Below are 23,942 nucleotides of genomic sequence, written 5' to 3' on the forward strand. Positions count from 1 at the left end.
TGCTGGGATTACAAGCGTGAGCCACCGCGCCCGGCCTGGATGTCAAATTTAATTGCAGTTATTTTGATAACAACTCTACTTTTTCTTCCCCAAGCATTATAAAACATAGTGACTACTCTTCATTATGACACAATTACTGGCTGGACAAACATGAGAATCAAAATAAAGCTAGGAACTGTTAATAGTTCTATAGTGAGTCATATGAAACAATTTTACATAGCAATAAAAAATACATTTTTCTTAAATATACAGCTAATTGTATTGGTTGGTAAAATATCATAACCAAGATTGTGTTAAATATGTAGTCCAAGCTCAAGGTATATTATCCCATGCTACACATTAACATAATAAAGGAAATAAGCCCACTAGTGTTTACTTTTTGACATCAATGTTAAAAAATGGCTGCTACCATTAAGCTTCTTTCAGAATACTCTTCCTAGACTATTATTTACCTCAAATCCCTATCTGACATTCCCTTCACTATCAAAATTTAACAGCACAGAGGTCAAATCTGCAGTTACCCTTCCTTTAAGCATTTTTCTGGAACATGAAGCCATGGTTAATTCTTCCAGGTTAGATATATGGTTCTAAGATGGAGTATACCTTTTAAGAGGAATGGGGTTGGTTGGGCAGGGCGGGTGGGGGACGGCAGGGGGCAATTCTGCCAGAATCCTTTAGCTGCTATAATCTTTCTTTGGAAACCCCTGGAAGAGAAATGGAGTACCTCTTCAATCGATGGAATATCTATCTTTCCTTTTACAAAATATAAGTGTTATTTACATACGGTGTCCTCAAATAACAATATAAATATCCCAGAAGGGCAAGGTTGAGAACATGGGTTAGATAATCTGAGAATTTAAAAAATTTTAATGTAGCTAACTTGGGAAATGTATATCAATACCTGATAATAAAATTAGGCTGTCAGAACAAAAACATTATATATTAGGTCATTTGAAAGATGCAGATATTGAATATTTTCAAATTCATGAAACGCTTTGGAATAAGTAATAGAATTATCAGTGTATCATCAAATGACTAACAATTAGCATGTATGATGCCTTTTAAATATATTTTGCATCTATGTTTAAAATTACAATGACGTCATGGTGGCAGTAGTAAAATGTCACCGTACTACATGGAAGCCATAATATTTACTTGTTACACAGTAACCACATAATATATTTAGACAATAATCACAATATTACAGTATAGTCTTACCGTTCTAACACCATAACATCCTATTATCATTACCTTTTGTCACAATATAGTCATATTAGGCTTGTCACAACTTGAGTCAAATAACATTTTCGAGTAATAACATAGTCTAAATTGCTTGCTTATACAGAAAATCAGAAAACAAAAATGTCATTAAGAGGTTAAAACTAAAATAGTTCTGGACATTTATTTTTCAAGATGTAGTCAATTCTATTATAACCTCTTCAACTTTTGTGCACTTTGAGAATTAACTGCATACATGCAAAATATATTTCAAAGTATTCAACAACCAATACTGTTTCCATCATCTTAATGAACAGTAATTTTTAGCATAAGTTTGTTAAACTTAAATACCCTACTAGAGTCTCCCATTCCAAGCAAATATGGAAACTTTAAAAATTACTGTTCAAGTTTGTATCTCTGAAGAAACATGTATAGAAGGTGCTTTGGGTTCTCTTTTTGGTGGGTACTTTAAGAGACAATAGTTAAATTATTAATCCGAGGTTCAATGAATGGTCAAAACCCCTGGAAAGAATACGTAAAAATTTCAGACAGCGGTAGCCTAGTGCAAACAGCACTAAATTTGAAGCCTAACGATCAGTACACATGGTCACTGGTTTTGTGAGACTGTTCATATCACTTAATTTGTTTTTAGAGCTCAAACATGAAACTCCATTCTACATGTTTCATAATTTCTTGTCTCGGTTTTTTTTCTACACATTATTTTTCTTGTATTCAACAACTTATTGAGAACCTACTAAGTGCCAGGAAGTACACTAGGAACATTTTGTTATTCTAATGAGGAACTGAAGACATTATAATAGAAACATAACCTTTTTGTTTGGAAAGTTTTAGTATCAAGTAAATGAAGTTACATATCCCATTGAATTAAAAAATATATAAGGCCTAGAAATAGCTACCAAACTTAAAGTTCAAATGTAAGAGGATATCAACTGAGGCTCACAAGGGAAAAACGGTGGACTATATATTTGCTAACTAGATATTTTGAATCACTTCTGTTTACAGTACCATGCAACTCAGGAGGAAAATATACTTGAAACAATTAAGTGAAAAACACTTAAACTTATGTAGAAATAACCGGGAAATGAAATGACAGAATCAAGAAGCCATACTCTTTCTCATAGGTTGCTTGTCTTCTTACTTTCTCTGCACTAAACCTATGAAAAGTCTACTTTGAGGGGAAAATAACCGAAAGAAATGTCAAGCGAAGTACAAGAACAAGCAATGACAGACACATATCACACACTATGAAAAAAGTTATGAAATGTAAACACAGACGGGGTTTTAACGAAACAACATTCAGAAATTAATCTAGAAGCTTTATTAACACAGCAAATCTGTCCTACCAACTTAATCTGGTCAATCCTTTCAATATAACAGTTATGAAACAAGCATATTCTTCAGCAGGCTTCTCATAAAAAATTCCAGAGATTTTAAAGGAAAGCCTAAGAACTAGAATTTTCTCGTTAAGCTGTGAGTTAAATTTAAAGATGTCGTATGGAATGCAGCAGCAATCAATATTGGGAAGCAAAATGTATATAGAAAAATAAAAAATATATACACAGATTTAACGCAGACACGAGTATGACTAAATATCATCGACAGGCTCAAAATACTTTATAAGGATTATGTGTCAACATAAGCCTTTAACAATACGCTCTCTTAAAGCCAAAATGTTTTAAGATTTAGAACCAGAGAACAGGCAGTCGGGAGGGGAAATCATTTTTTTCCAGCATCTTCTAATGAAGTCTGTCTCCCACAATTATAAAAACTTTTGTAGGTTGGTCTAAACCGTGAGCTGCCTGGGGAAAGCAGAAGGGAGGTATCCTGAATGAAAGCCAAACCATCTACATAAATTAATGTCTTCCCTTGACTAGAAAGCATTTCAGGGTAAAAAGCATGTACGAATTCCGCCGTAATATGAAAAGGGGTTGGAGGGCAGGGAATGAAATAGAGAGCGGGGGCACTAAAACACGTTTAGTTAACAGCGCTCAGAAGTCTCCACACAACCCGTATTCCCCTCCATCTCAATCAGACCAGGCTACTCTCTCCTCCTACGAAGGCTTAGGAGTCAGAGAGAGATGTGAGGTCAAAGTGGCTTCCCCGACAGGTCCCCTCCCTAAGTTTCCCCTCGGCTAAGCCCAGATCTCCGCTCTGAACCGACCTAAGAGCTGGTCCAGGGCTGGGAGCCCGGTTGATACCAGCAGCTGTCCATTCCGCACCGACGGTCGCGTGCCCGCAATGGACACCAGTCGAGGGCCGCTGTCGTTGGTCCCGCTGGCTCTAGGACCCCTCCTCTGGAAACTGGTGACGTTGCTCTTGCTGGCTGTCGCCACTGCAGACCCAGTACTCCCGGCAACACTGCCGCAGGTTGCCACTGCCGCCATCTTAGAGCCTCCAGTGTTAACCCAATAGGAACTCTGGGAACACAAACATCCGGCCTATCAGAACCAGTTCAAACTCCCGCCTCCTCGCCCTAACCGCGGATCTCGTAACCAATAGGACTGAGACGTCCCTCCCGAGCCAACCAATCGGAAGGCGTATTGCTGAAACGTGCGCCCTACGTAAGGACGGTCGACTTCGGCGGGGCCCAGGTGAGAAAGGCCCACCTGTGTCCTGGTTGAGGGTCTCCAGGGTTCTTTGGGGCCCGAGGTAGGTACTATCACGTAACATTCTTCTCCTTTTGAGTGCCTTCATTCACACTGAGTTAAAGAAAAGGTTGGTGAACCGATAAACCCTTAGGGCTTATCAAGCAATTGCTAGTAGCTTGCACCTTTCTCCGCTGTGTGTGAGGATAGACTTTTTACCAGCTCATTTATCTTCTGATTTCTGACAGAAAATTAACTCCGCCTTCCCCACGATGTCTTTTTCTTAATTTTGTGTTATATGGAAAGGATGGGATCTCTTACCTTAATGAGTTGGTTGCTGAGCGTCTGGGCTTCGTTAGTGCCTAGTGGTAGGTGGTTTGGATTTAAACCTTAGAGCGAAAACTCGAACTTTGAGGCTATCTGGTTTTCCTGTGTCTGACAAAATATAGCTCTCTAACAAGTTCCGATAAGAAGCTTTTGTTAATTTTAATTAGTGTTTCTGGAAGTCTTGGATGTCTTTCCTAAGCGGTGTAAATGACAAGTGTTACTCTGACAACCTTGTTCACACATTTAATTGTCGTTTGCTGTTAAAGCAGCTGCAAATAACAGAAAATACTTAGGGTTTCTTTCCCCCAAAAAACTGCTAGGAAGAATTAGAAGTATATCTACTTTATTTTATGAACCCTGAATCGACGGTTTATTACTAAAATACGAATTTTATGTGTGGAAAAAAACATGTATTTTGAGTTGTATTTTTGTCTCAAAACTGAGCAGGGACAGTGGGTAAGTGATGTTTAAAGGCAATTATGATTGACAAATGTCTAAATTAAAAAGGACTCCCAAATCATTACTGCACTACTGAGTTATTGACTTTGACAGTGATCTGTGATACCTTTTAATTAGAGCCAAACCTCATTGAAATTCTTGCCATCGAATTGTTTTAAATCTCACTGACCTGTTGAAATTTTTGGGCTGATTCTGTTTGATAAATTGAAATTAGTACTGCTAAATAGTGACTGGAGTTTTTCATTTGGGGAGGATTTTTGTTTGTTTGCTTGTTTTTTAGAATCATGTTTAGGAAAAAACCCTGTTTCACAATATATCAACTGGAAAGCTTTGATCAAGGTTGCTTTCATATCGAATCTTTAAGTTACTCAATAAATAGCTGTTGAGCGATTACTGTCTGTTTGGATTTAATCTTGTCATTTTAGACCTGTGGTAATAAAAATGGTCTCATCTGGAGGAGATAAAATTAACACATGGAAAACAACATAGTACTTAAAATGAACACATTAAATAGTATGTGCTAATTTTATCCTGTAGTAAATAAGCACTAGGAAGACCAAAACAAAAAGTGACAAAGCAGTCTAATATCAGATAGAAACTTCTTGAATATTTTTTTCTTCAACTTTTATTTTAGGTTCTGGGCTTCATGTGCAGGTTTGTTACATAGGTAAACGTGTGCTGGGTTGGTTTGCTGCACAGATCAACCCACCACCTAGGTATTAAGCCCAGCATCCATTAGCTATTCTTCCTGATGCTCTCTGTTCCCCTACCCCTACAAATATTTTTGATGCTGTGAACTTTTTGAAATGCTACATATAATTATTATTTTTTGACAGATGGCATTGTTTTGTGTACCTCATGATGCTATGAAGTGTATGTACATTCCGGAATGGTTACATCTAGCTAATTAGCAATGCATTACCTCACATAGTTATCATTTTTGTGGTAAGAGTGCATAACATCTACACTGTTTACATTTTTTTAAAGAATACAATATATCATCATTAACTATAGTCAGCTTGCTATAAATTCATGTTATATAATAGATTTCTTGAAATTTATTCCTCCTATCTAACTGCTATTATGTATCTTTGACCAAATTCTCTCCATCCCCCCACCAACCATCCTGGCCTCTGGTAAACACCATTATACTCTCTGTGTGATTAACTATTAGATTCCACCTATGAGTAAGATCATGTGATGTTTGTCTTTCTGTGTCTGGCTTATTTCACTTAACATAATGGTATAATTTGTTTTTATAGGCTTCTATTATTACATATTCCCTTGTTTCCTACTGTATTTACTTAACCCTTTAGTTTTCCCGAGATGATGATAGTGGTGCTTTGTTTGCCTCATTACTAGAACCGAAGAATTATTTTCCAACTTTGACTTGGACTATAATTCTGGAAAGATGCTCTATATACACACCAGAGTATTCATGAAATTAGGATATATATCTGGTATAACACTATCATAGGATAAATATGCTTTTTTTTTTTTTTTTTCCGAGACAGTCTCGGTGTGTTGCCCGGGCTGGAGCGCAGTGGTGTGATCTCTGCTCACTGCAAGCTCTGCCTTCCTGGGTTCACACCATTCTCCTGCCTCAGCCTCCCGAGTAGCTGGGACTACAGGCGCCCACCACCACACCCTGCTGATTTTTTGTATTTTTAGTAAAGATGGGGTTTCACCGTGTTAGCCAGGATGGTCTCAATCTCCTGACCTCGTGATCCGCCCTTCTCGGCCTCCCAAAGTGCTGGGATTACAGGTGTGAGCCACCGCGCCGGCCAAATATGGGTTTTTTGTTTGTTTGTTTTTTGTTTTGTTTTTAGACGGAGTCTCGCTCTGTTGCCAGGCTGGAGTGCAGTGGCATGATCTCAGCTTACTGCAACCTCTGCCTCCTAGATTCAAATGATCCTCCTGCCTCAGCCTCCCGAGTAGTTGGGACTACAGGCATGCACCACCATGCCCAGCTAATTTTTGTATTTTGAGTAGAGACGGGCTTTCACCATGTTGGCCAGGATGGTCTCGATCTCTTGACCTTGTGATCTACCCGCCTCGGCTTCCCAAAGTGTTGGGATTACAGGCGTAAGCCACCATGCCCAGCCACTTTTTTTTTTTTTAACAAAGATAAAATCTTTGCTCCCAAATAATTTCAAATTCTTGAACTTACCAGTAAATAGCAGAGTTGAATATAAAATGTGAGAATAAATAAAGTATTCATGGAAAGGAAGAGTTAAAAGTTATTTGTTGGCTGGGCGCAGTGACTCACGCCTGTAATCCCAGCACTATGGGAGGCCAAGGCGTGCAGATCACGAGGTCAGGAGATTGAGACCATCCTGGCTAACATGGTGAAACCCTGTCTCTACTAAAAAATACAAAAAAATTAGCCGGGCATGGTGGCGGGCGCCTGTGGTCCGAGCTGCTCAGGAGGCTGAGGCAGGAGAATGGGGTGAACCCGGGAGGCGGAGCTTGCAGTGAACCGAGATCGCGCCACTGCACTCCAGCCTGGGTGACACAGCGAGACTCTGCCTCAAAAAAAAAAAAAAGTTATATGTTTAGGTGGGTTCTTAATTAATTCTTTATGAAGGACATACTAAATTCTAGCAAGTGCACCAGAGCTCAGGTTACAGGAGAAAAAAAATACTGTCTCGTACTCTTTGAGCTCACAGTTGGGGAAGATAGGTGAGTAAATAGGTTAATAAAGTACAGTTGATCCTTGAACAATGTGGGGATCAGGGGTGTCGACCCCCACACCCGTTGAAAACACACATATAACTTTTGACCCCTCCCAAACTTAACTGCTAATAGTCTACTTTTGACTACTGGATGCTGTACCAATAACATCTGTGGATTAACACATAATTTGTATATGTATTATGTACTGCATTCTTTCCATAAAGTAAGCTAGAGAAAATGTTAATCAAATCATAGGAAGAAAATATATTTGCCATGCATTAAGTGGAAGTGGATCATTATACAGGTCTTCGTTCTTATTTTCTTCATGTTGAGTAGTCTGAGCAGAAGGAGGAAGAGGAGGGGTTGGTCTTGTAGTCTCAAGGGTGCCAGAGACGGAGAAGGTAGGAGGGGAGGAAGGAGAGGTAGACGCAGTCAATATAGCTTTATGGAAATACATACTAATTTGTCTGTTTTGCTTTTTCAACTCTCTAAAAATGTTTTTGTACAGTACCAATTCTTCTTCCACTGTTTGCTTTAGTTTTAGTATCTGTGTTATAGTAGGGGTCCATGTCAGAGGAAGTCACAGCAGTCTTGAATAACTGGAAGACTTCTGCCAGATTGCCTAATGTCAGTTTGTTTTCTGGCACTGCTGCTTCTACTTCTTTCTCATCATCTGGCTCTGGTTTGGAAGCATTCATCTCCATCAAGTCATCTTCTGTTAATACCTCTGGTGTGGTGTCTGTTAGCTCTTGAATTTCTCCAAGATCCCTATCTTAAACAACTATTCCCTCCCGACGTTTTTTTTTATTTTTTCCATGTCTACAATGTTTCCCATAACTTCCTTGATTGACTTGTAAATCCTGCAGGAAGCCACTTTGAGATACACCAGAAAACGTATAATGAACATGGTAGGCAACCAGCACCTTCTGATACAAGTTGACACCTCTTCAGTTGTTTTTTCAGTGGCTTCCCTAGCCCTGGAGTCCGTATCACTGTTGTGTCTGTGCAGGTAAAGTATATAGCAGAGATACTGTGAAGGTTCACTACTGGGCCTGCTGGTATTCTGGCAGCATGACTGAAGGAATGAATACTAAGGTCATGTCTACACAGAGGGAGTGCTTCAACCTCCGGTAATTCCTTTTTTGCCTCCTTCCTGTCATTGTACTCACAAAGAGAAACTATAGTCCTGAGTTGCAGCACCACAGATTTCTTTTACCTGTTTTTCTACTTCTCTGCTTTTATTATACTCTCTACTTCTGTGAGATCAACTATTAGATTCCATTAGATCCACTATTAGATTCCATGTTTGACTTCTTTTGCTTAACATTATTTTTGTGAAATGATCCTTCTTAATGTGTATCATTGTGGCTGATCTATTCTTATTGCTGCATAGTATTATATAAATGTATTATAATTTATTATGTGTTCTACTGTTAAAACAGATTTGGATACTTGCCCATTTGTGGCCATTTCTTCAATGCAATAGTACCAGTTTATACTCTTACCAGTAGTATTTGGGAATTGTTGTTACTTCTCATCCTTACCAACACAATATTTTTCTTCTTTTATTTCAGCTATTCTCAGAGGGTTGTGGTATGGCATTGTCATCTGGATTTGAACTGATAAAGTTGAGCACCCATTTATATGCTTATTGGCCATTTGGGCAACCTCTTTTGTGAAAGGGTCTATCCATGTTTTTTAATTTTACAAATTTGGATTGTCTGCCTCTCTCCCATGGATTTGTAGGAGTTCTTTTATATTTTGGATAAGAGTTCGTTTCCAAATAAATTCATTACAAATACCTTTTATCAGTCTGTAGCTTGCCTTTTCATTTTTTTATCTTTTGATTTCAGTCAAAACATACTCTGACTTAACGATTTTTTCTTTGTGGCTAGTGCTTTATGGCTATGTTTGCCTACTCCAAAATTTCGAAGATGATCTCCATGTTTTTTTTTCCTAAAATCCCTGATATTTTACTTTTAAATATTTATGTCTGTACTTTGTTGGAATTGACTTTTTTGTGTCTGGTGTGAGGCAGCGGTAAAGATGCGTTTGTTTTCCCTGTATTGGTATCCTATTGACCCAGCACCATTTATTGAAAAAATGATTCTCTCCTTGCTATATCACACCATCACTTTTTTAATAAATAAAGTCACACATAAATTAGACAGATTTCTTTCTGGACTTTCCATTGGTTAGTGTGTGTCTTCAGGTTCTTCAGGAGGCTGGCTTTCTTTCTCTCCGATTTCAGCCACACTGTATTGTGGGGACCTCAAGTTAAATCAGTAAAAATGGGAAACTCACCCTGTGGCAATTCCTTCTTACCTAGGTTGACTACCCAGCAAAATCTGTTTGCTTCTATTAAATCTGTAGAGCCTTCACATAATTGATTTTTGTGTTTTGTTCAGAGTTTATAGTTGTTGTCTATGGTAGGACTGGTCTGTCATAAGCTTACTTTGCCATACTGGAATGAGCTCTTACTATCCTTTTGTGACTGTAGTGATTTCTTCTTTTATTTATTGCCGATAAATAAATATCAGCAATTGACAATGAGTTTCTTTTCCTTTTTTTCTTCATTGTTAATTTTGCTAGGGATTTTTCACTTAATCTTTAAAAAAAAAACCTCAAATTTGGCTTTATTGGTTTTTCTCAGTCTTTCTACTTTCTGTTTAATCTATTACTATTTATTTATCATTTGTTTCCTTCTACATTCCTTCATTTTGATTTGCTAAGGTTTTGTTTGTTCCTCCTTCTTGTACTAAAAGCTTAATTTATTGATTTTCTGCCATTTCTAATATACCGTATGTAGTTAAGAGTGTGCGCTAGCTGCGCCTATAACTTATGGCATTTTATGTTTTCATCATTTATTTCAAAATATTTACTACTTTTTGTTTTGATTTTCTCTTTGGTCCGTGGATTATTTAGGACACTTTTGAAAGTACTGAAATACTGAATTATATTGGATGCTAGGAAAGCAGGAGTAAGCTGGGACTGACCAGGGCAAATGAGTACTTATATTCATCATAATTTTAGTGGATTTTAAAGTATAAATGGAAAACTGGGGTATTTAAATTAAAACTTAAAAAGCCATTGCATAGTCATGTGTTAGAATGTGCAGTGTAATAGGGTAAATGTGTCCAAGGGTTTTAGTTCAAGGAGATTTGTCAAGTAAATCTGTCTACAAGAAAAAATAAAGGCAAACAAAATGTTTTTAATGGTCAACACAAAAACATTAAAATTTTTATCAAAAAAAGAAAAAGAAATTTCAGAGACTGGCCCAACATTTGTATGTCATTCAGTCTGGGACTTTTCTTCATATTTGCATGTAGCCAACATGGGGAATTAAATAACGGCTGACTGGTGTTCCTTTTACGTGTCAACCAGAGTCTCATAGACGTAAAGCTACTGTGTTAATCAAAGCATGCGTGATGTTCTAATTATCGTGGACATTTCTGCTGAGATGTGATCAATTTCCCTTCGGTTTGAATAATTATGGAAGCCTGGGAGTAGGGCAAATATTTAAAACTATTCTATATGAAAAAAACCACATGTACTGATTTTGCCTGAAGGGTTCCACAGGCTCCTGAAGCTCCTCTCTAAAGAAATAAATAAATCCTGGACCAGTGGGTAGTGTTAGAGTGAAATTTATTATTTTAACTACTGTTTCTCAGTTTAAGAGTCTGGATATGAAGTATGTTTTGATGAGTTTCTTGCAGGATAAAATGAAAGTTGGATATCCTAGCAAACATTATTTTCGTTAACTCAGAACCAAATTGGATCCATTTATTACATAATTTAAAAAATTACTAATGGCTCTTGTTCTATATAATTATTCTACCTCTTTTTGAATTCTGTTTTCTTAGGAAACTTTATTATTACTTTCAAATGTGATAGCATTCATTACGTTCTCAACCTTGAATTATAATCTCTTCCACATCTGTGTTCAAATTTAGTTTCTCATTTGTAGTACTATATCTTTGAATTTTCTCTCAGTTCGGATTTTTTCTTTCTGACTTTGAAGGACTTTAAAAATATCTATTTCAGTGGTATTTTCATACAACAAGGTCTTTGATTTATGCATTAATTATTTTCATTTCTTTTTTTTTTTTTTGAGACAGTCTTACTCTGTTGCCCAGGCTGGAGTGCAGTGGCATGATCTTGGCTCACTGTAACCTCTACCTCCCAGGTTCAAGTAATTCTCATGCCTCAGCCTCCCAAGTAGCTGGGATTACAAGCGTGTGTTACCATGCCCAGCTATTTATTTATTTATTTATTTATTTATTAGTAGAGATGGAGTTTCACTGTTTTGGCCAGGCTGGGCTCAAACTCCTAGCCTCAAGTGATCCACCTCCCTCGGCCTCCCAAAGTGCTGGGATTACAGGCATGAGCCACCATACTCGGCCATTATTTTCATTTCTAAAACCCCTAATTTCTGTCTTTTTCTAAATGTATTTCTTCTTCCTGCTTCTCTGAGTGTCTTATTCCATTCTGTGCTGCTGTAACGGAATATCTGAGACTGGGTAATTTATAATGAACAGAAATTTATTGGCTCACAATTCAGGAAACTGGGAAGTCCAAGATTGAGGGGCTGGTATCTGGCGAGGGTGTCCTTGCTGTGTTATCACATAGTGGAGGTGCCCAAGAGAGAGCAAGGGTCAACTCTCAGCCTCAATCTCATTTATAATTTGCATTAATCCATTCATGAGGGTGGAGCCCTCAGACCTAAACACCTCCCATTTGGCCTCACCTCTCAACACTGTTGCACTGGGAATTAAATTTTCAACACATGCTTTTTGGGGGACACATTCAGACTGTAGCACTTAGGTATGTTTTTTCAGTGTAGCAATTGTTAAAGCAATAATTAAAATGCAGTTACAATAATCTATTGTAATACCCAGATGAGCCCTGTCCAGTAGAACCTCCTATGTTGATGGAAATGTTCTGTATCTACACTGTCCAGTACAATAGTCATTAAACACATATGATTATAGAGTACTTAAAATGTGACTGATATGACAGAGGAACTGAATTTTAATCTTATTTAATTTTAGTTTTTTTTTTTTTTTTTTTGAGATGGAGTCTCGCTCTGTTGCCCAGGCTGGAGTGCAGTGGCGCAATCTGGGCTCACTGCAAGCTCCTCCTCCCGGGTTCACCCCATTCTCCTGCCTCAGCCTCTCCGAGTAGCTGGGACTACAGGCGCCCGCCACCACGCCCGGCTAATTTTTTGTATTTTTAGTAGAGACGGGGTTTCACCGTGGTCTCGATCTCCTGACCTCGTGATTCGCCTGCCTCGGCCTCCCAAAGTGCTGGGATTACAAGCGTGAGCCACTGCGCCCGGCCAATTTTAGTTATTTTGAGTTATTTATTTAAACAGCTGCATGTGGCTAGTTTGTACTATATTAAATCACACAGCTGTAGATCAAGCTTTGGCAACCTTTTTCTATAAAAGACCAAATAGTAAATATTTTAGGCCTTGTGGTTGTCGTCTCTGTTACAACTTTTCAACTCGCTGTGAGAGCACAAAAGCAGTCACAGATAACGTGTAAATGAATAAGCATGACTTTGTCCCAGTAAAACTTTATTTGCTAAAACAGTGTCTGCTGAATTTGACTCATGAGCTCTAGTTTGGCAACCTCTGCTCTAGGTTGAAAAAAAAAAGTGCCTACATCTTTATGTATTTTTATTTCATTTGCCCTGTGTTCTGAGTCCTTTCAACACTCTCTCTTTGGGCAGTGTGCGTGTGTGTGTGTGTGTGGAACAGATTTTTGGAGGGGAGAGAGGAGTGTCTTTTCCTGAAAGTTTAGGAAGATTATACTCCTTTGGATTGTTCCTCTTCAACTTTTTCTCCACCTTTTCTATTTTTTGTGAATGGGAGAAAGTGGTGGCAGACAGGCATATATTTTATGTTTAAACTCTGTTCTTTTAATTCTGTGTCTCTTGTTTTACAGAGACATGGAATTTTTTTTCCTCCCTGAATTACCTCTGATTTCTCCAGGGTTGCTTATTCAGACTATTTTCATTATGGACCTTCTTTCTCGTGCTCGTGGTTTCCTTAAATGTTGGCTGTTTATTCATGTTGATAAATAAAGGACCAGTGGAATAATATAGTAACTGGATTGAGTTTTCTCTTTCTTTGTTTTCCCATCAAATCTTTAGCCAAAATGGAAAAAAAAAGACTGACCAATTTTCTTGTGGGTTGGTAGGACTTAATTTATTGGTGTGCTTTGCTTTAATGTGCATAATCAAGGAGCAAGTACACAGACCAGTCGTTCTCTAATAGCCAGATAAGGAGGCCCCTAACCTAGCTCTCCAACCTCCATACTTGGAAACCAAATTCTTAGGCAGATTATACTTTATTTATTTATTTATTTAAGAAGTTAGCCTCCAGAACTGCTGATTTTAGCTCGGAACCCCTTTGGAGTCACAGGAAGAAGCGTCTCACCTTCCTGAAGCATTCTCGTGTTTGTGCTTGGCTAGGGGTGGGCATACATTTTCTGGGACCAGATGGTAAATATTTTAGGTTTTGCAGGTAATATGACCTCTTAACTCTGCCATGGGAAAGTAGCCAGAAATAACATTAACAAATGAGTATGGCTGTGTTTTAATAACACTTTGTGGACACTGAAATTTGAATTTCATGTAGTTTTCACATGTTATAAAAAATATGTTGCTGCTTTATTCTTTCAGCCATTTAAAAAATGCAAAAGCATGTGATGGGCTGGGAGATTTGCCCTGTGAACTATACTTTGCTAACCATGTCTGGACTGTCATTCGCTCCATTCTTTTCAGCCTATCACTATGATTTTATATGCCCGGTCTTCCAGAAATTCTTCAAAATCTCTAGTGTGCCTTTCACTCCTTTTCTCAGCGTTTATTTCTATTTATTTTTTAAAATGTACTGTCGTTTCAGTGTAGTGTTTTTTGTTTTGTTTTGTTTTTTGATACGGAGTCTCACTCTGTTGCCCAGGCTGGAGTACAATGACGTGATCTCAGCTCACTGCAAGCTCTGCTTCCCGGGTTCACGCCATTCTCCTGCCTCAGCCTCTTGAATAGCTGGGACTACAGGTGCCTGCCACCATGCCCAGCTAATTTTTTTGTATTTTTAGTAGAGACGGGGTTTCAGCATTTTAGCCAGGATGGTCTCTATCTCCTGACCTCGTGATCCACCCACCTTGGCCTTCCAAAGTACTGGGATTATGGTGTGAGCCACCTCGCCCAGCCCTCCTTGTAGTTTTTGAAGAGAGTAGCAGTAAATTTATCTGCAGTTTTGAACCAGAATCCCATTTAGGCATGATATTTGAATCAAAAGGCACATGGTAAAACTGAAATGTAAAGTATCTTCTTTAGTGTCTTCTTCAGTATCTCCACTCCTCTATCCATGGATGTATTGGTGATTAATTGTATTAAGTAATGTTTTTGTTGAATGCCTATTATAGTCCCTATAATGTTGTGAATGCTTTATATATATTATTTAATCCTCACACATTTTATAGATGAGTGTGTTCAGAAGTTAATGGAGTCACATAAAGGATAAGTAACTTGTTCTATCTAGGTCAGAAACCTTGTAAGTGGAAGATCTAGGATTCACAATAGAGCTAGGCTGTCTGACTATAGAATTCATACTCTTATCCACTATTTTCCACTTCAGTCCAAATACAGGCTTAGTTTCTTCCTCAAGGTAGCTTTTTATGTAGCCGATTTATGGATATTAGCATAAAACATGAAGCATATTTGCCCTGCTAAAATAGGTATATATTCAGAGTGATGAATATGGTGAGAAAAAGTGATGGGAAAGCAATTGAGATGGTAACTGAGACATAGGTAGCTGGGCGGTGAAAGATTTTGAGTTTCATAAGACTTGTTTTAATCCTGTCAAAAAAAAATTAGACCTCTTTGTTTCTCCAGGGCATAGAAATTTCAGTTTCAACCCAGATTAAAGAACTTTGTAACAGTGTTGTCCAGTGGTGAAACAGAATCCTTTGTAATTTAAAAATATTTCCTTCTTAAAATCTTTAGAATTTTAATTTTATAGTTCTGCTTATTATATTTTTTATTCCCCAAAGTGAAAGGTTCAAAGAATAACGTTAAAGGTCATTTGGTATTGCAGTTTTTCCATTAGTCAAAATTAAAAATTTGAAAATAGTTTTATAGTCCATTTGGTATTCTAAGGTTGAATTTTTTAAAAATATAAAGCAAATTGTGTTTTTTCTATTAACATTTCCTAAATCAACTCACATGAAAATTAATCGATTATCATCATATATGAGGATCATTTTTCTCTCACTGAGCATTAGAATATGTTCACTTTACTGCTTATCAGTAGCCCAGTTTTGATTCTGTAACTGAAGTATTTGTGTCTGCCCTCTGAACTGGCACAAGGTTTTGAGCCCTTTAAAAAAATTTGGGTATATGTGATAAAAATATACGTAACATAAAATTCACTACTTTCATCGTTTTTAAGTATAAGTGAAGTCACATTAAAAGCACTTACAATGTTGTGTAATCATTGCCACTGTATCTAAAACTTTTTCATCATTCAAAAAGAAATATTGTACCTGGCCGGGTGGAGTGGCTCACGCCTGTAATCCCAACACTTTGACAGGCGGATCATGAGGTCAAGAGATCGAGACCATACTGGCCAACATGCTGAAACCCCATCTCTACCAACAATAGAAAAATTAGCTGGGCGTGGTAGCACACGCCTCTAGTCCCAGCTACTTGGGAGGCTGAGGCAGGAGAATTGCTTGAACCTGGGAGGCGGAGGTTGCGGTGAGCTGAGATTGCGCCACTGCACTCCAGCCTGGCGACAGAGCGAGACTCTCATCTCAAAAAAAAAAAAAAAGAAAAGAAATATTGTACCCAAGAAGCAGTAACTTGTTATTCTCTCCTGTTTCAACCCCTAATAACCTGTATTCTACTCTCAGTGAATTTGCCAACTTATTATAAGCACCTCATATAAGTGGAATCATACAATATTCTTGTTAATATTTGCATAATATTTTTCACAGCATAATGTTTTTCAAAGTTCATGTATTTTGTATCATATATTAAAACTTCATTTTTTTATGGCTGAATAATCTATTGCAGATGCTCTTTGACTTATGATGGAGTTATGTCCTGATAAACCCAATGTAAGTCGAAAATACCATAAGTTGAAAATATATTTAATACCCTGATAAACCCATTATAAGGTTAAAAATCGTAAGTGAAACTATTGCTAAGTCAGGGACCATCTGTGTGTATATATATAATATATAACACATATATATAACATATGCAATCTTATATAAGATTATCATAATATATGTATAAGGTTATCATATATAAATCATATATAATAGGTGATATATATGATATCATACATAATAGATGATATATCATATTATATCATTGTATATAATATATAAGATTGTATTACATAATATATAAGATCATATATGATATCAGATATAATATATAAGATTATCATATAATATACTCTTAGATATATAAAATTATATAGATTATATAATGTATAATATATATTATATATAGGATTATCTATTATATGATTATCATATATCAGATTACATATGTAAATTATAACATATATAAGATAACATTTATAATATACACACACACATATATCACAGTTGGTTTATCCATTCATCTGTTGATAGACTCTTAGCTTGTTTCTACCTTTGGCTATTGTAAATAGTGCTACAGTGGACATTGGCATAGAAGTATCTGTTTGAATCTCTGTTTTCATTTCCTTTGGGTATATACCATACAATGGAATTGCTGGATTATATGAAAATTCTATGATTAATTTTTTAAGGTACCACCGAACTGTTTTCCACATTGGCTGTACCATTTTGCATTCCCACCAGGAGTGCAGAAGGGTTACAATTTCACCACATCCTTACCAACATTTGTTATTTTCTCTTTTTTTGATAATAGTCATCCTAATGCATATGATGTTACCTTATTGTGGTTTTGATGTGCGTTTCCCTAATGACTAGGGATGTTTAACATCTTTTCATGTGCTTATTGGCCATTTGTATACCTTGTCTGGAGAGATGTCTTTTGAAAACCTTTGCCGGTTTTGAATTGAGTAATGGCTTTGTTTTGGTTTTTTTTTTTTACGGGTTTTTGAGTTATAGGAGTTCTTTATATATTCTGGACCTTGACCCTTACTTAGATGTATGATATTCAAATACTTTCTCCTTGTGATAGTATTTTGTGTTGCTCAAAAGTTTTTAATTTGAGGAAGTCTAGTTTATATATTTTTATTTCTTTTGTGGCCTTTGTTTTTGTTGCCATATCCAATGAATCATGGCCAATCAAGAGTTGTGTAGTTTTAGCTCTTCCATGTAGGTTTTTGATCTATTTTGAGTTAATTTTATATGGTGTAAGACAAAAGTCCAACTTCATTCTTTTTTATGTTGATATCTAGTTTTCTCAATACTATGTGTTGAAAAGACTGCCTTTTCCCCATTGAATGGTCTTGGCACCCTTGTCAAAAATCACTTGACCATTTATGTCAACACTATTTCTGTGCTCTTTGTTCTATTCCATTGGTCTATAGATCTGTCATTATGCTAGTACCACGTTTTTGCTTACTATAACTTTGTACTAAATTTTGGCTCAGGGCTTAAAATAATAATATCAACATTTGAAATCAGTGTGTGTAAGTCCTTTCGCCATGATTGTAAGTTTCCTGAGGCCTTCCCAGCCCTGCAGAACTGTGAGTCAACTAAACCTCTTTTCTTTATAAATTATCCAGTCTGAGGCAGTTCTTTGTGCATGCCTAAGACTAGCATGAGAATGGACTAATACAGTAAATTAGTGCTGAGGGAGTGGGGTGCTGCTATAAGGATACCTGAAAATGTGGAGGAGGGTACTTTGGAACAGGGTAACAGGCAGAGGTTGGAACAGTTTGGAGGGCTCAGAAGAAGACAGGAAAATGTAGGAAAGTTTGGAACTTCCTAGAGACTTGGAGGGCTCAGAAGAAGACAGGAAAATGTAGGAAAGTTTGGAACTTCCTAGAGACTTGGAAGGCTCAGAAGACACGAAGATGTGGGAAAGTTTGGAACTTCTTGGAGACTTGTTGAATGGCTTTGACCAAAATGCTGATAGTGATATGGACAATGAAGTCCAGGATGAGGTGGTCTCAGATGGAGATGAGCAACTTATTAGGAACTGGAGCAAAGGTAACTCTGCTATGCTTTAGCAAAGAGACTGGTGGCATTTTGCCACTGCCCTGGAGATCTGTGGAACTTTGAACTTGAAAGAAATGATTTAGGGTATCTGGTGGAAGAAATTTCTAAGCGGTGAAGTGTTCAAGAGGAAACAGAGCATAAAAGTTTGGAAAATTTGGGCCAGGTGCAGTGGCTTACGCCTGTAATCTCAGCACTTTGGGAGGCCAAGGTGGGTGAATCATGAGGTCAGGAGATTGAGACCATCCTGGCTAACACAGTGAAACCCTGTTTCTACTAAAAATACAAAAATTAGCCGGGTGTGGTGGCAGGCACCTGTAGTCGCAGCTACTTGGGAGGCTTAGGCAGGAGAATGGCGTAAGTAAATCTGGGAGGTGGAGCTTGCAGTGAGCCTAGATCGCACCACTGCTCTCCAGCCTGGGCAACAGAGTGAGACTACTTCTCAAAAAAAAAAAAAAAAAAAAAAGTTTGGAAAATTTGCAGCCTGACTGTGTGATAGAGAAGAAAAACCCATTTTCTGGAGAGAAATTCAAGACAGCTACAGAAATTTGCATGAGTAACAGGGAGCCCAGTGTTAATCACCAAGACAATGGGGAAAATGCCTCTAGGACATGTCAGAGACCTTCACAGCAGCCCTTTCATCACAGGCCTCTAGAAGGAAAAAATGGTTTCCTGGGCAGGGCCCAGGGTTGCCTCTGTTCTGTGCAGTCCTGGGGCATGGTGTCCTGCATCCCAGCTGTGTCAGCTCCAGCCATGGCTTAAAGGGTCAAAGGTATGGCTTGGGCCATTGCTTCAGAGGGTGCAAGCCCCAAGCCTTGGTGACTTCCATGTGGTGTTGGGCCTGTGGGTGCACATAAGTTAGTAACTGAAGTGTGGGAACCTCCTCCTAGATTTCAGAGGAGATATGGAAAAGCCTGGATGACTAGGCAGAAGTCTGCTGCAGGGGTGGAGCACTCATGGAGAACCTCTGCTAGAGCAACAAGGAAGGGAAATGTGGAGTTGAAGCCCCCACACAGAGTCCCCACTGGGGCACAGCCTGGTGGAGCTGTGAGAAGAAGGCCATGGTCCTCCAGACCCCAGAATGGTAGATCCACTGACAGCTTGCACCGTGCACCTGGAAAAGCTGCAGGCACTCAAAGCCAGCCCATGAAAGCAGCCAGGAGGGGAGCTGTACCCTGCAAAGCCGTAGAGGCGGAGTTGCCCAAGGCTGTGGGTGCCCACCTCTTGCATCAGTGTGACCTGGATATGAGACATGGAGTCAAAGGAGATCATTTTGGAACATTAAGGTTTAAAGACTTCTCTATTGGATTTTGGACTTGTATGGGGCCCATAGCCCCTTTGTTTTGGCCAATTTCTACCATTTGGAATGGGTGTAGTTACCCAATGCTTATACCCTTGTATCTAGGAAGTAACTAACTTACTTTTGATTTTGTAGGCTAACAGGTGGAAGGGACTTTGCTTGTCTCAGATGAGACTTTGGACTTGGACTTTTGGGTTAATTCTGGAATGAGCTAAGATTTTAGGGAACTGTTGGAAAGGCATGATTGTGTTTTGAAATGTGAGGACATGAAATTTGGGCGGGGCTGGGGTGGAATGATATGGTTTGATTATGTCCCCACCCAAATGTCATCTTGAATTACAGTTTCCATAATCCCCACATACCGTGCACGGGAACTGGTAGGAGGTAACTGAATCATGGCGGCGGGGGCGGGGGGGGTTACCCCCATACTGTTCTTGTGATAGTGAGTGAGTTCTCCTGAGATCTGATGGTTTCATAAGGGGCTTTCCCCTCTTTGCTTGGCACTTCTCCTTCCCGCCACCATGTGAAGAAGGATATGTTTGCTTCTCCTTCCACCGTGACTGTAAGTTTCCTGAGGCCTCCCCAGACCTGCAAAACTGTGAGTCAATTAAACCTCTGTTTAATTGGCAGTTCTTTATAGCAGCATGAAAATGGAGTAATACAATTATTTTGGCTTTTCAGGGTCCCTTAACATTTGTTATAGAAAAACTACAGGCATGCATCATCTTATTTGTGCTTCCTTGTATCGAGCTTTGAAGAACTGCATTTTTTACAATTTGAAGATTTGTGACAACCCTGCAATTAGCAAGTCTGTTGGTGCCATTTTTCCAATAGTACATGCTCACTTTATGTCTCTGTGTCACATTTTGGTAATTCTTGCAATATTTCAAACTTTCTCATCATTATTATATCTGTGATGGTTATCTGTGATCAGGATCTTTGATTTGGCTATTGTAATTGTTTTGAGGTACCAGGAACTGTGCCCATATAAGAATGTTAACTCAATCAGTAAATGTATGTGTGCTAACTGTTCTGTCAACCAGCTATCCCCCCTCCTCTCCTTCGCTGGCCTCCCTGTTCACTCCCTATACACTTCATTGTGTCACTGAGACATAACAGTATTGAAATTAGGAAAATGAACCATACAGTGGTCTTTAAAGTGGTCTTTAAGTGTTCAAGTGAAAGAAAGCATGGCATATTTGTCATTTTAAATCAAAAGCTAGAAATGATTAAGCTTACCAAGGAAGGCTTGTTGAAAGCTGAGACAGGCCAAGAGGTAGGCCTCTTGCCAAACAGTTAAGCTATGAATGCATTGGGAAAAGTTCATAAACTCATGAATGACAAGAAAGAGAAACGACCTTATTGCCGATATGGAGAAAGTTTGAGTTGTCTGGATAGATCAAACCAGCCACAATGTTCCTTCAAGTCAAAGCCTAATCCAGAGTAAGATGCTGTTTCTTCAATTCTGTGAAGGCTGAGAGAGGTGAGGAAGCTGCAGAACATTTGAAAGATAGCAGAGGTTGTATTAATGAGGTTTAAGGAGAGAAGCCATAACGTAAAAGTGTATGGCGAGCTGCAGCAAGTTACCTATATCTAGCAAAGATAGTTGATATAGGTGGGTACATGAAGTAACAAATTTTCAATATAGATTAAACAGCCTTCTGTTGGAAGAAGATGCTATCTAGGACTTTTCATAGCTGGAGAGAAGTCAATGCCTGGCTTTGAAGCTTCTCAGGACAGGCTCACTCTCCTAAGGGGATAATGGCAACTGGTGTCTTTAAGTTGAAGCCAGTGCTCATTTACCATTATGAAAATCCCAAGGCCCTTAAGAATTATACTAAATCTACTCTGCCTGTTCTTTATAGACAGAACAACAAAGCCTGGGTGACAGCGCCTGTGTTTATAGCATGGTTTACTGAATATTTTAAAATGTGTGGGTCTCCCATGTATGTCTAGAGTATCTCCGCCATTATAAGAGAATTCTTCAAAGATCATTCCTGGATAACCTCATCTCTATTTCTAGCTTCTGCTGAAAAGATTGATTGGACCCATTAGTCACATACCTAGTCACTTCAGAAAAGGTTTTTCAGCCACATCCTTGGCCCTTCTCCAGAGCATGCTTTAGCACCTTTTACAATTCAGATAGGTTAAGAAATCTCCAAATCATAGGTTTTTCTTTGCTTAACAATTTCTTCCTCAATTTATCTCTTTTGTTTCACATTTTACTGTAAGCAGCCTAGAGAAAACAGTCTACGCCATTAACACTTTTGCTTGGAAATCTCCTTAGCTACATATTCAAGTTAATTGCTTACCAAGTTCTACTTTTCGCCACATAGTAGAACCCATTTCAGCCAAGTTTTCTGCCACTTTACAACAAGGACTGCTTTTTCTTTACTTTCCAATACCATATTCTTCATTTCCTTCTTGAGAGTTCATCAGAAACCTTTTTAATGTTCCTATTTCTGTCAACATTCTCTTCATGATAATGTATGTATTCTTTAAGGTGATAGCTTTCTTTACCTCTTCTCTTCCTTCTGAGCCCTCAGCAGAGTTCTCTTAAGATTTCTTTTTCTACCAAAAATTTCTTCAAGGCAACCTAGGCTTTTTCTGTTTTTCTATTTTTAGGTATCTATCACAGCAACACTCCAGTTTTTGGTATGAAAATCTATGTTAGTTCTCTAAAATTACCATAACAAATGAACAAAAACTTGGTGACTTACACAGAGTTTAATTTTCTAACAATTTTGGAGGTCAAAAATACGAAGTCAAATTGTCAGCAGGGCTATATTTATTATGAAAACTCTAGGGGGGCATCCTTCTTTGCTTCTGCAGCTTATGGTGGCATGTTATTCCTTGCCCTGAGGCAGTGTAACTCCAGGCTGACTTCATTTTCACATTGTTCTTTTCTCTGTGTCTTCCTATGTCCTTTTCTGTCTCTAATGAGGACATTCTCATTGGATTTAGGACCCTTTGTAATCTAGTATGATCTCACATTGGTCCTTACCTTAATTACATCTGCAAAGACCCTTTTTCCAAATAAGGTCATGTTCTGAGGTTCCAGTTGAACATAAATTTGGGTAGGGGAGGCAGGAAGGGGGACCATTTCTCAACTCACTATAGTCTCTTTTTAGGTAATTATATTATAAATGGTATTGTATAATCTATGTACAAATTTTAAAAAATTTCAAGCCTTGTGAATAATTATTTTGGCATTATGTTACAACGTACTAATACCTTTAATGTTTATATTAGAGAATGCTGAACAGGAAAATCATTTTTCATCTCAGACTTTATAATATATATAGAAGTAGGGGGTTATTTAATGTACTGCTTTTTTTTTTTTTGGATGGAGTCTCGCTTTGTCGCCAGGCTGGAGTGCACTGCAACCTCCGCCTCCTGGGTTCAAGTGATTCTCCTCCTACCTCAGCTTCCCAAGTAGCTGGGATTACAGGCGCGTGCCACCATGCCCGGCTAATTTTTGTATTCTTAGTAGAGACGCGTTTTCACCATGTTGGCCAGGATGGTCTCGACCTCTTGACCTTGTGATCCACCCTCCTCGGCCTCCCAAAGTGCTGGGATTACAGGCATGAACCTTTGCTTTTTAATGTGGATAGTGCACATTACATGCATACACATATGTGAATAAATAGCTCTAAAGTTCTGTTGATTTAGAGAAGTTGGTTACTCAATATTTATTCACATCAATGTAGTAAGATCCTAAATTACCTCTTTAATTAGAATAGTGGTTGTCTCTAGTTTTTTGGAATGATTAGAGATTAGATGTGAGATTAGATTTCCTTGAAATTTTTGCGTGTTTCAAGATCGAATTTAAAAACATTTAGCAAGTTCTTAAATAACTCAGAGGAAAAATTTTTATGAATAACAAATATAATTTAAGTATATTTAGTTGTGTCTTACAATTATGTGAGATTGTTAAGATTTTTAAGATCAAGCATGGTGCTTGTAAGTGGATGAAACGATATATTTAAACAGACTGTTGTTACAGGAGAAAACTCATTTTTAAAGGTACTGGGATAAAAGAAGAAAAAAAGCGGTAGCGTCATAAAGAGAGAAGATTGAATTAAAAATTTGAATTGATACAGAAATGCATTACAAAAGAGGAGGAAGATAGACTGGCAGAAATGAAGAATTATCAGA

The 23,942-nt window shown here is 38.0% G+C and overlaps 2 protein-coding genes across 16 annotated transcripts in view; one reads left to right on the top strand and one right to left on the bottom strand.

Annotated features, from left to right (window-relative positions):
- Nucleotides 1–3,665, bottom strand: part of ELP4 (elongator acetyltransferase complex subunit 4) — a 260,264-nt gene extending 256,599 nt beyond the window's left edge. For 6 of the 12 annotated variants that reach the window (XM_058424535.1, XM_058424538.1, XM_058424536.1 and 3 more), the window contains exon 1: nucleotides 3,401–3,664. In XM_058424535.1, coding sequence (XP_058280518.1) covers nucleotides 3,401–3,623 — 223 coding nt within the window. In that variant the 5' untranslated portion in view covers nucleotides 3,624–3,664. Of the gene's footprint in view, nucleotides 1–3,400 lie in introns of all 12 variants that reach the window. The other 6 variants (XM_058424532.1, XM_058424531.1, XM_058424534.1 and 3 more) reach the window with 2 other exon arrangements.
- Nucleotides 3,666–3,778: 113 nt separating this feature from the next.
- Nucleotides 3,779–23,942, top strand: part of IMMP1L (inner mitochondrial membrane peptidase subunit 1) — a 90,793-nt gene continuing 70,629 nt past the window's right edge. For 3 of the 4 annotated variants that reach the window (XM_058424542.1, XM_058424541.1, XM_032166353.2), the window contains exon 1: nucleotides 3,801–3,888. The gene's annotated coding sequence lies outside the window, so the exon portion shown is untranslated. Of the gene's footprint in view, nucleotides 3,889–23,942 lie in introns of all 4 variants that reach the window. The other variant, XM_032166354.2, reaches the window with a different exon arrangement.

The sequence above is a fragment of the Hylobates moloch genome, unplaced genomic scaffold, assembly GCF_009828535.3.
Source record: "Hylobates moloch isolate HMO894 unplaced genomic scaffold, HMol_V3 SCAFFOLD_11, whole genome shotgun sequence".
Classification (NCBI taxonomy): Eukaryota; Metazoa; Chordata; class Mammalia; order Primates; family Hylobatidae; genus Hylobates; species Hylobates moloch.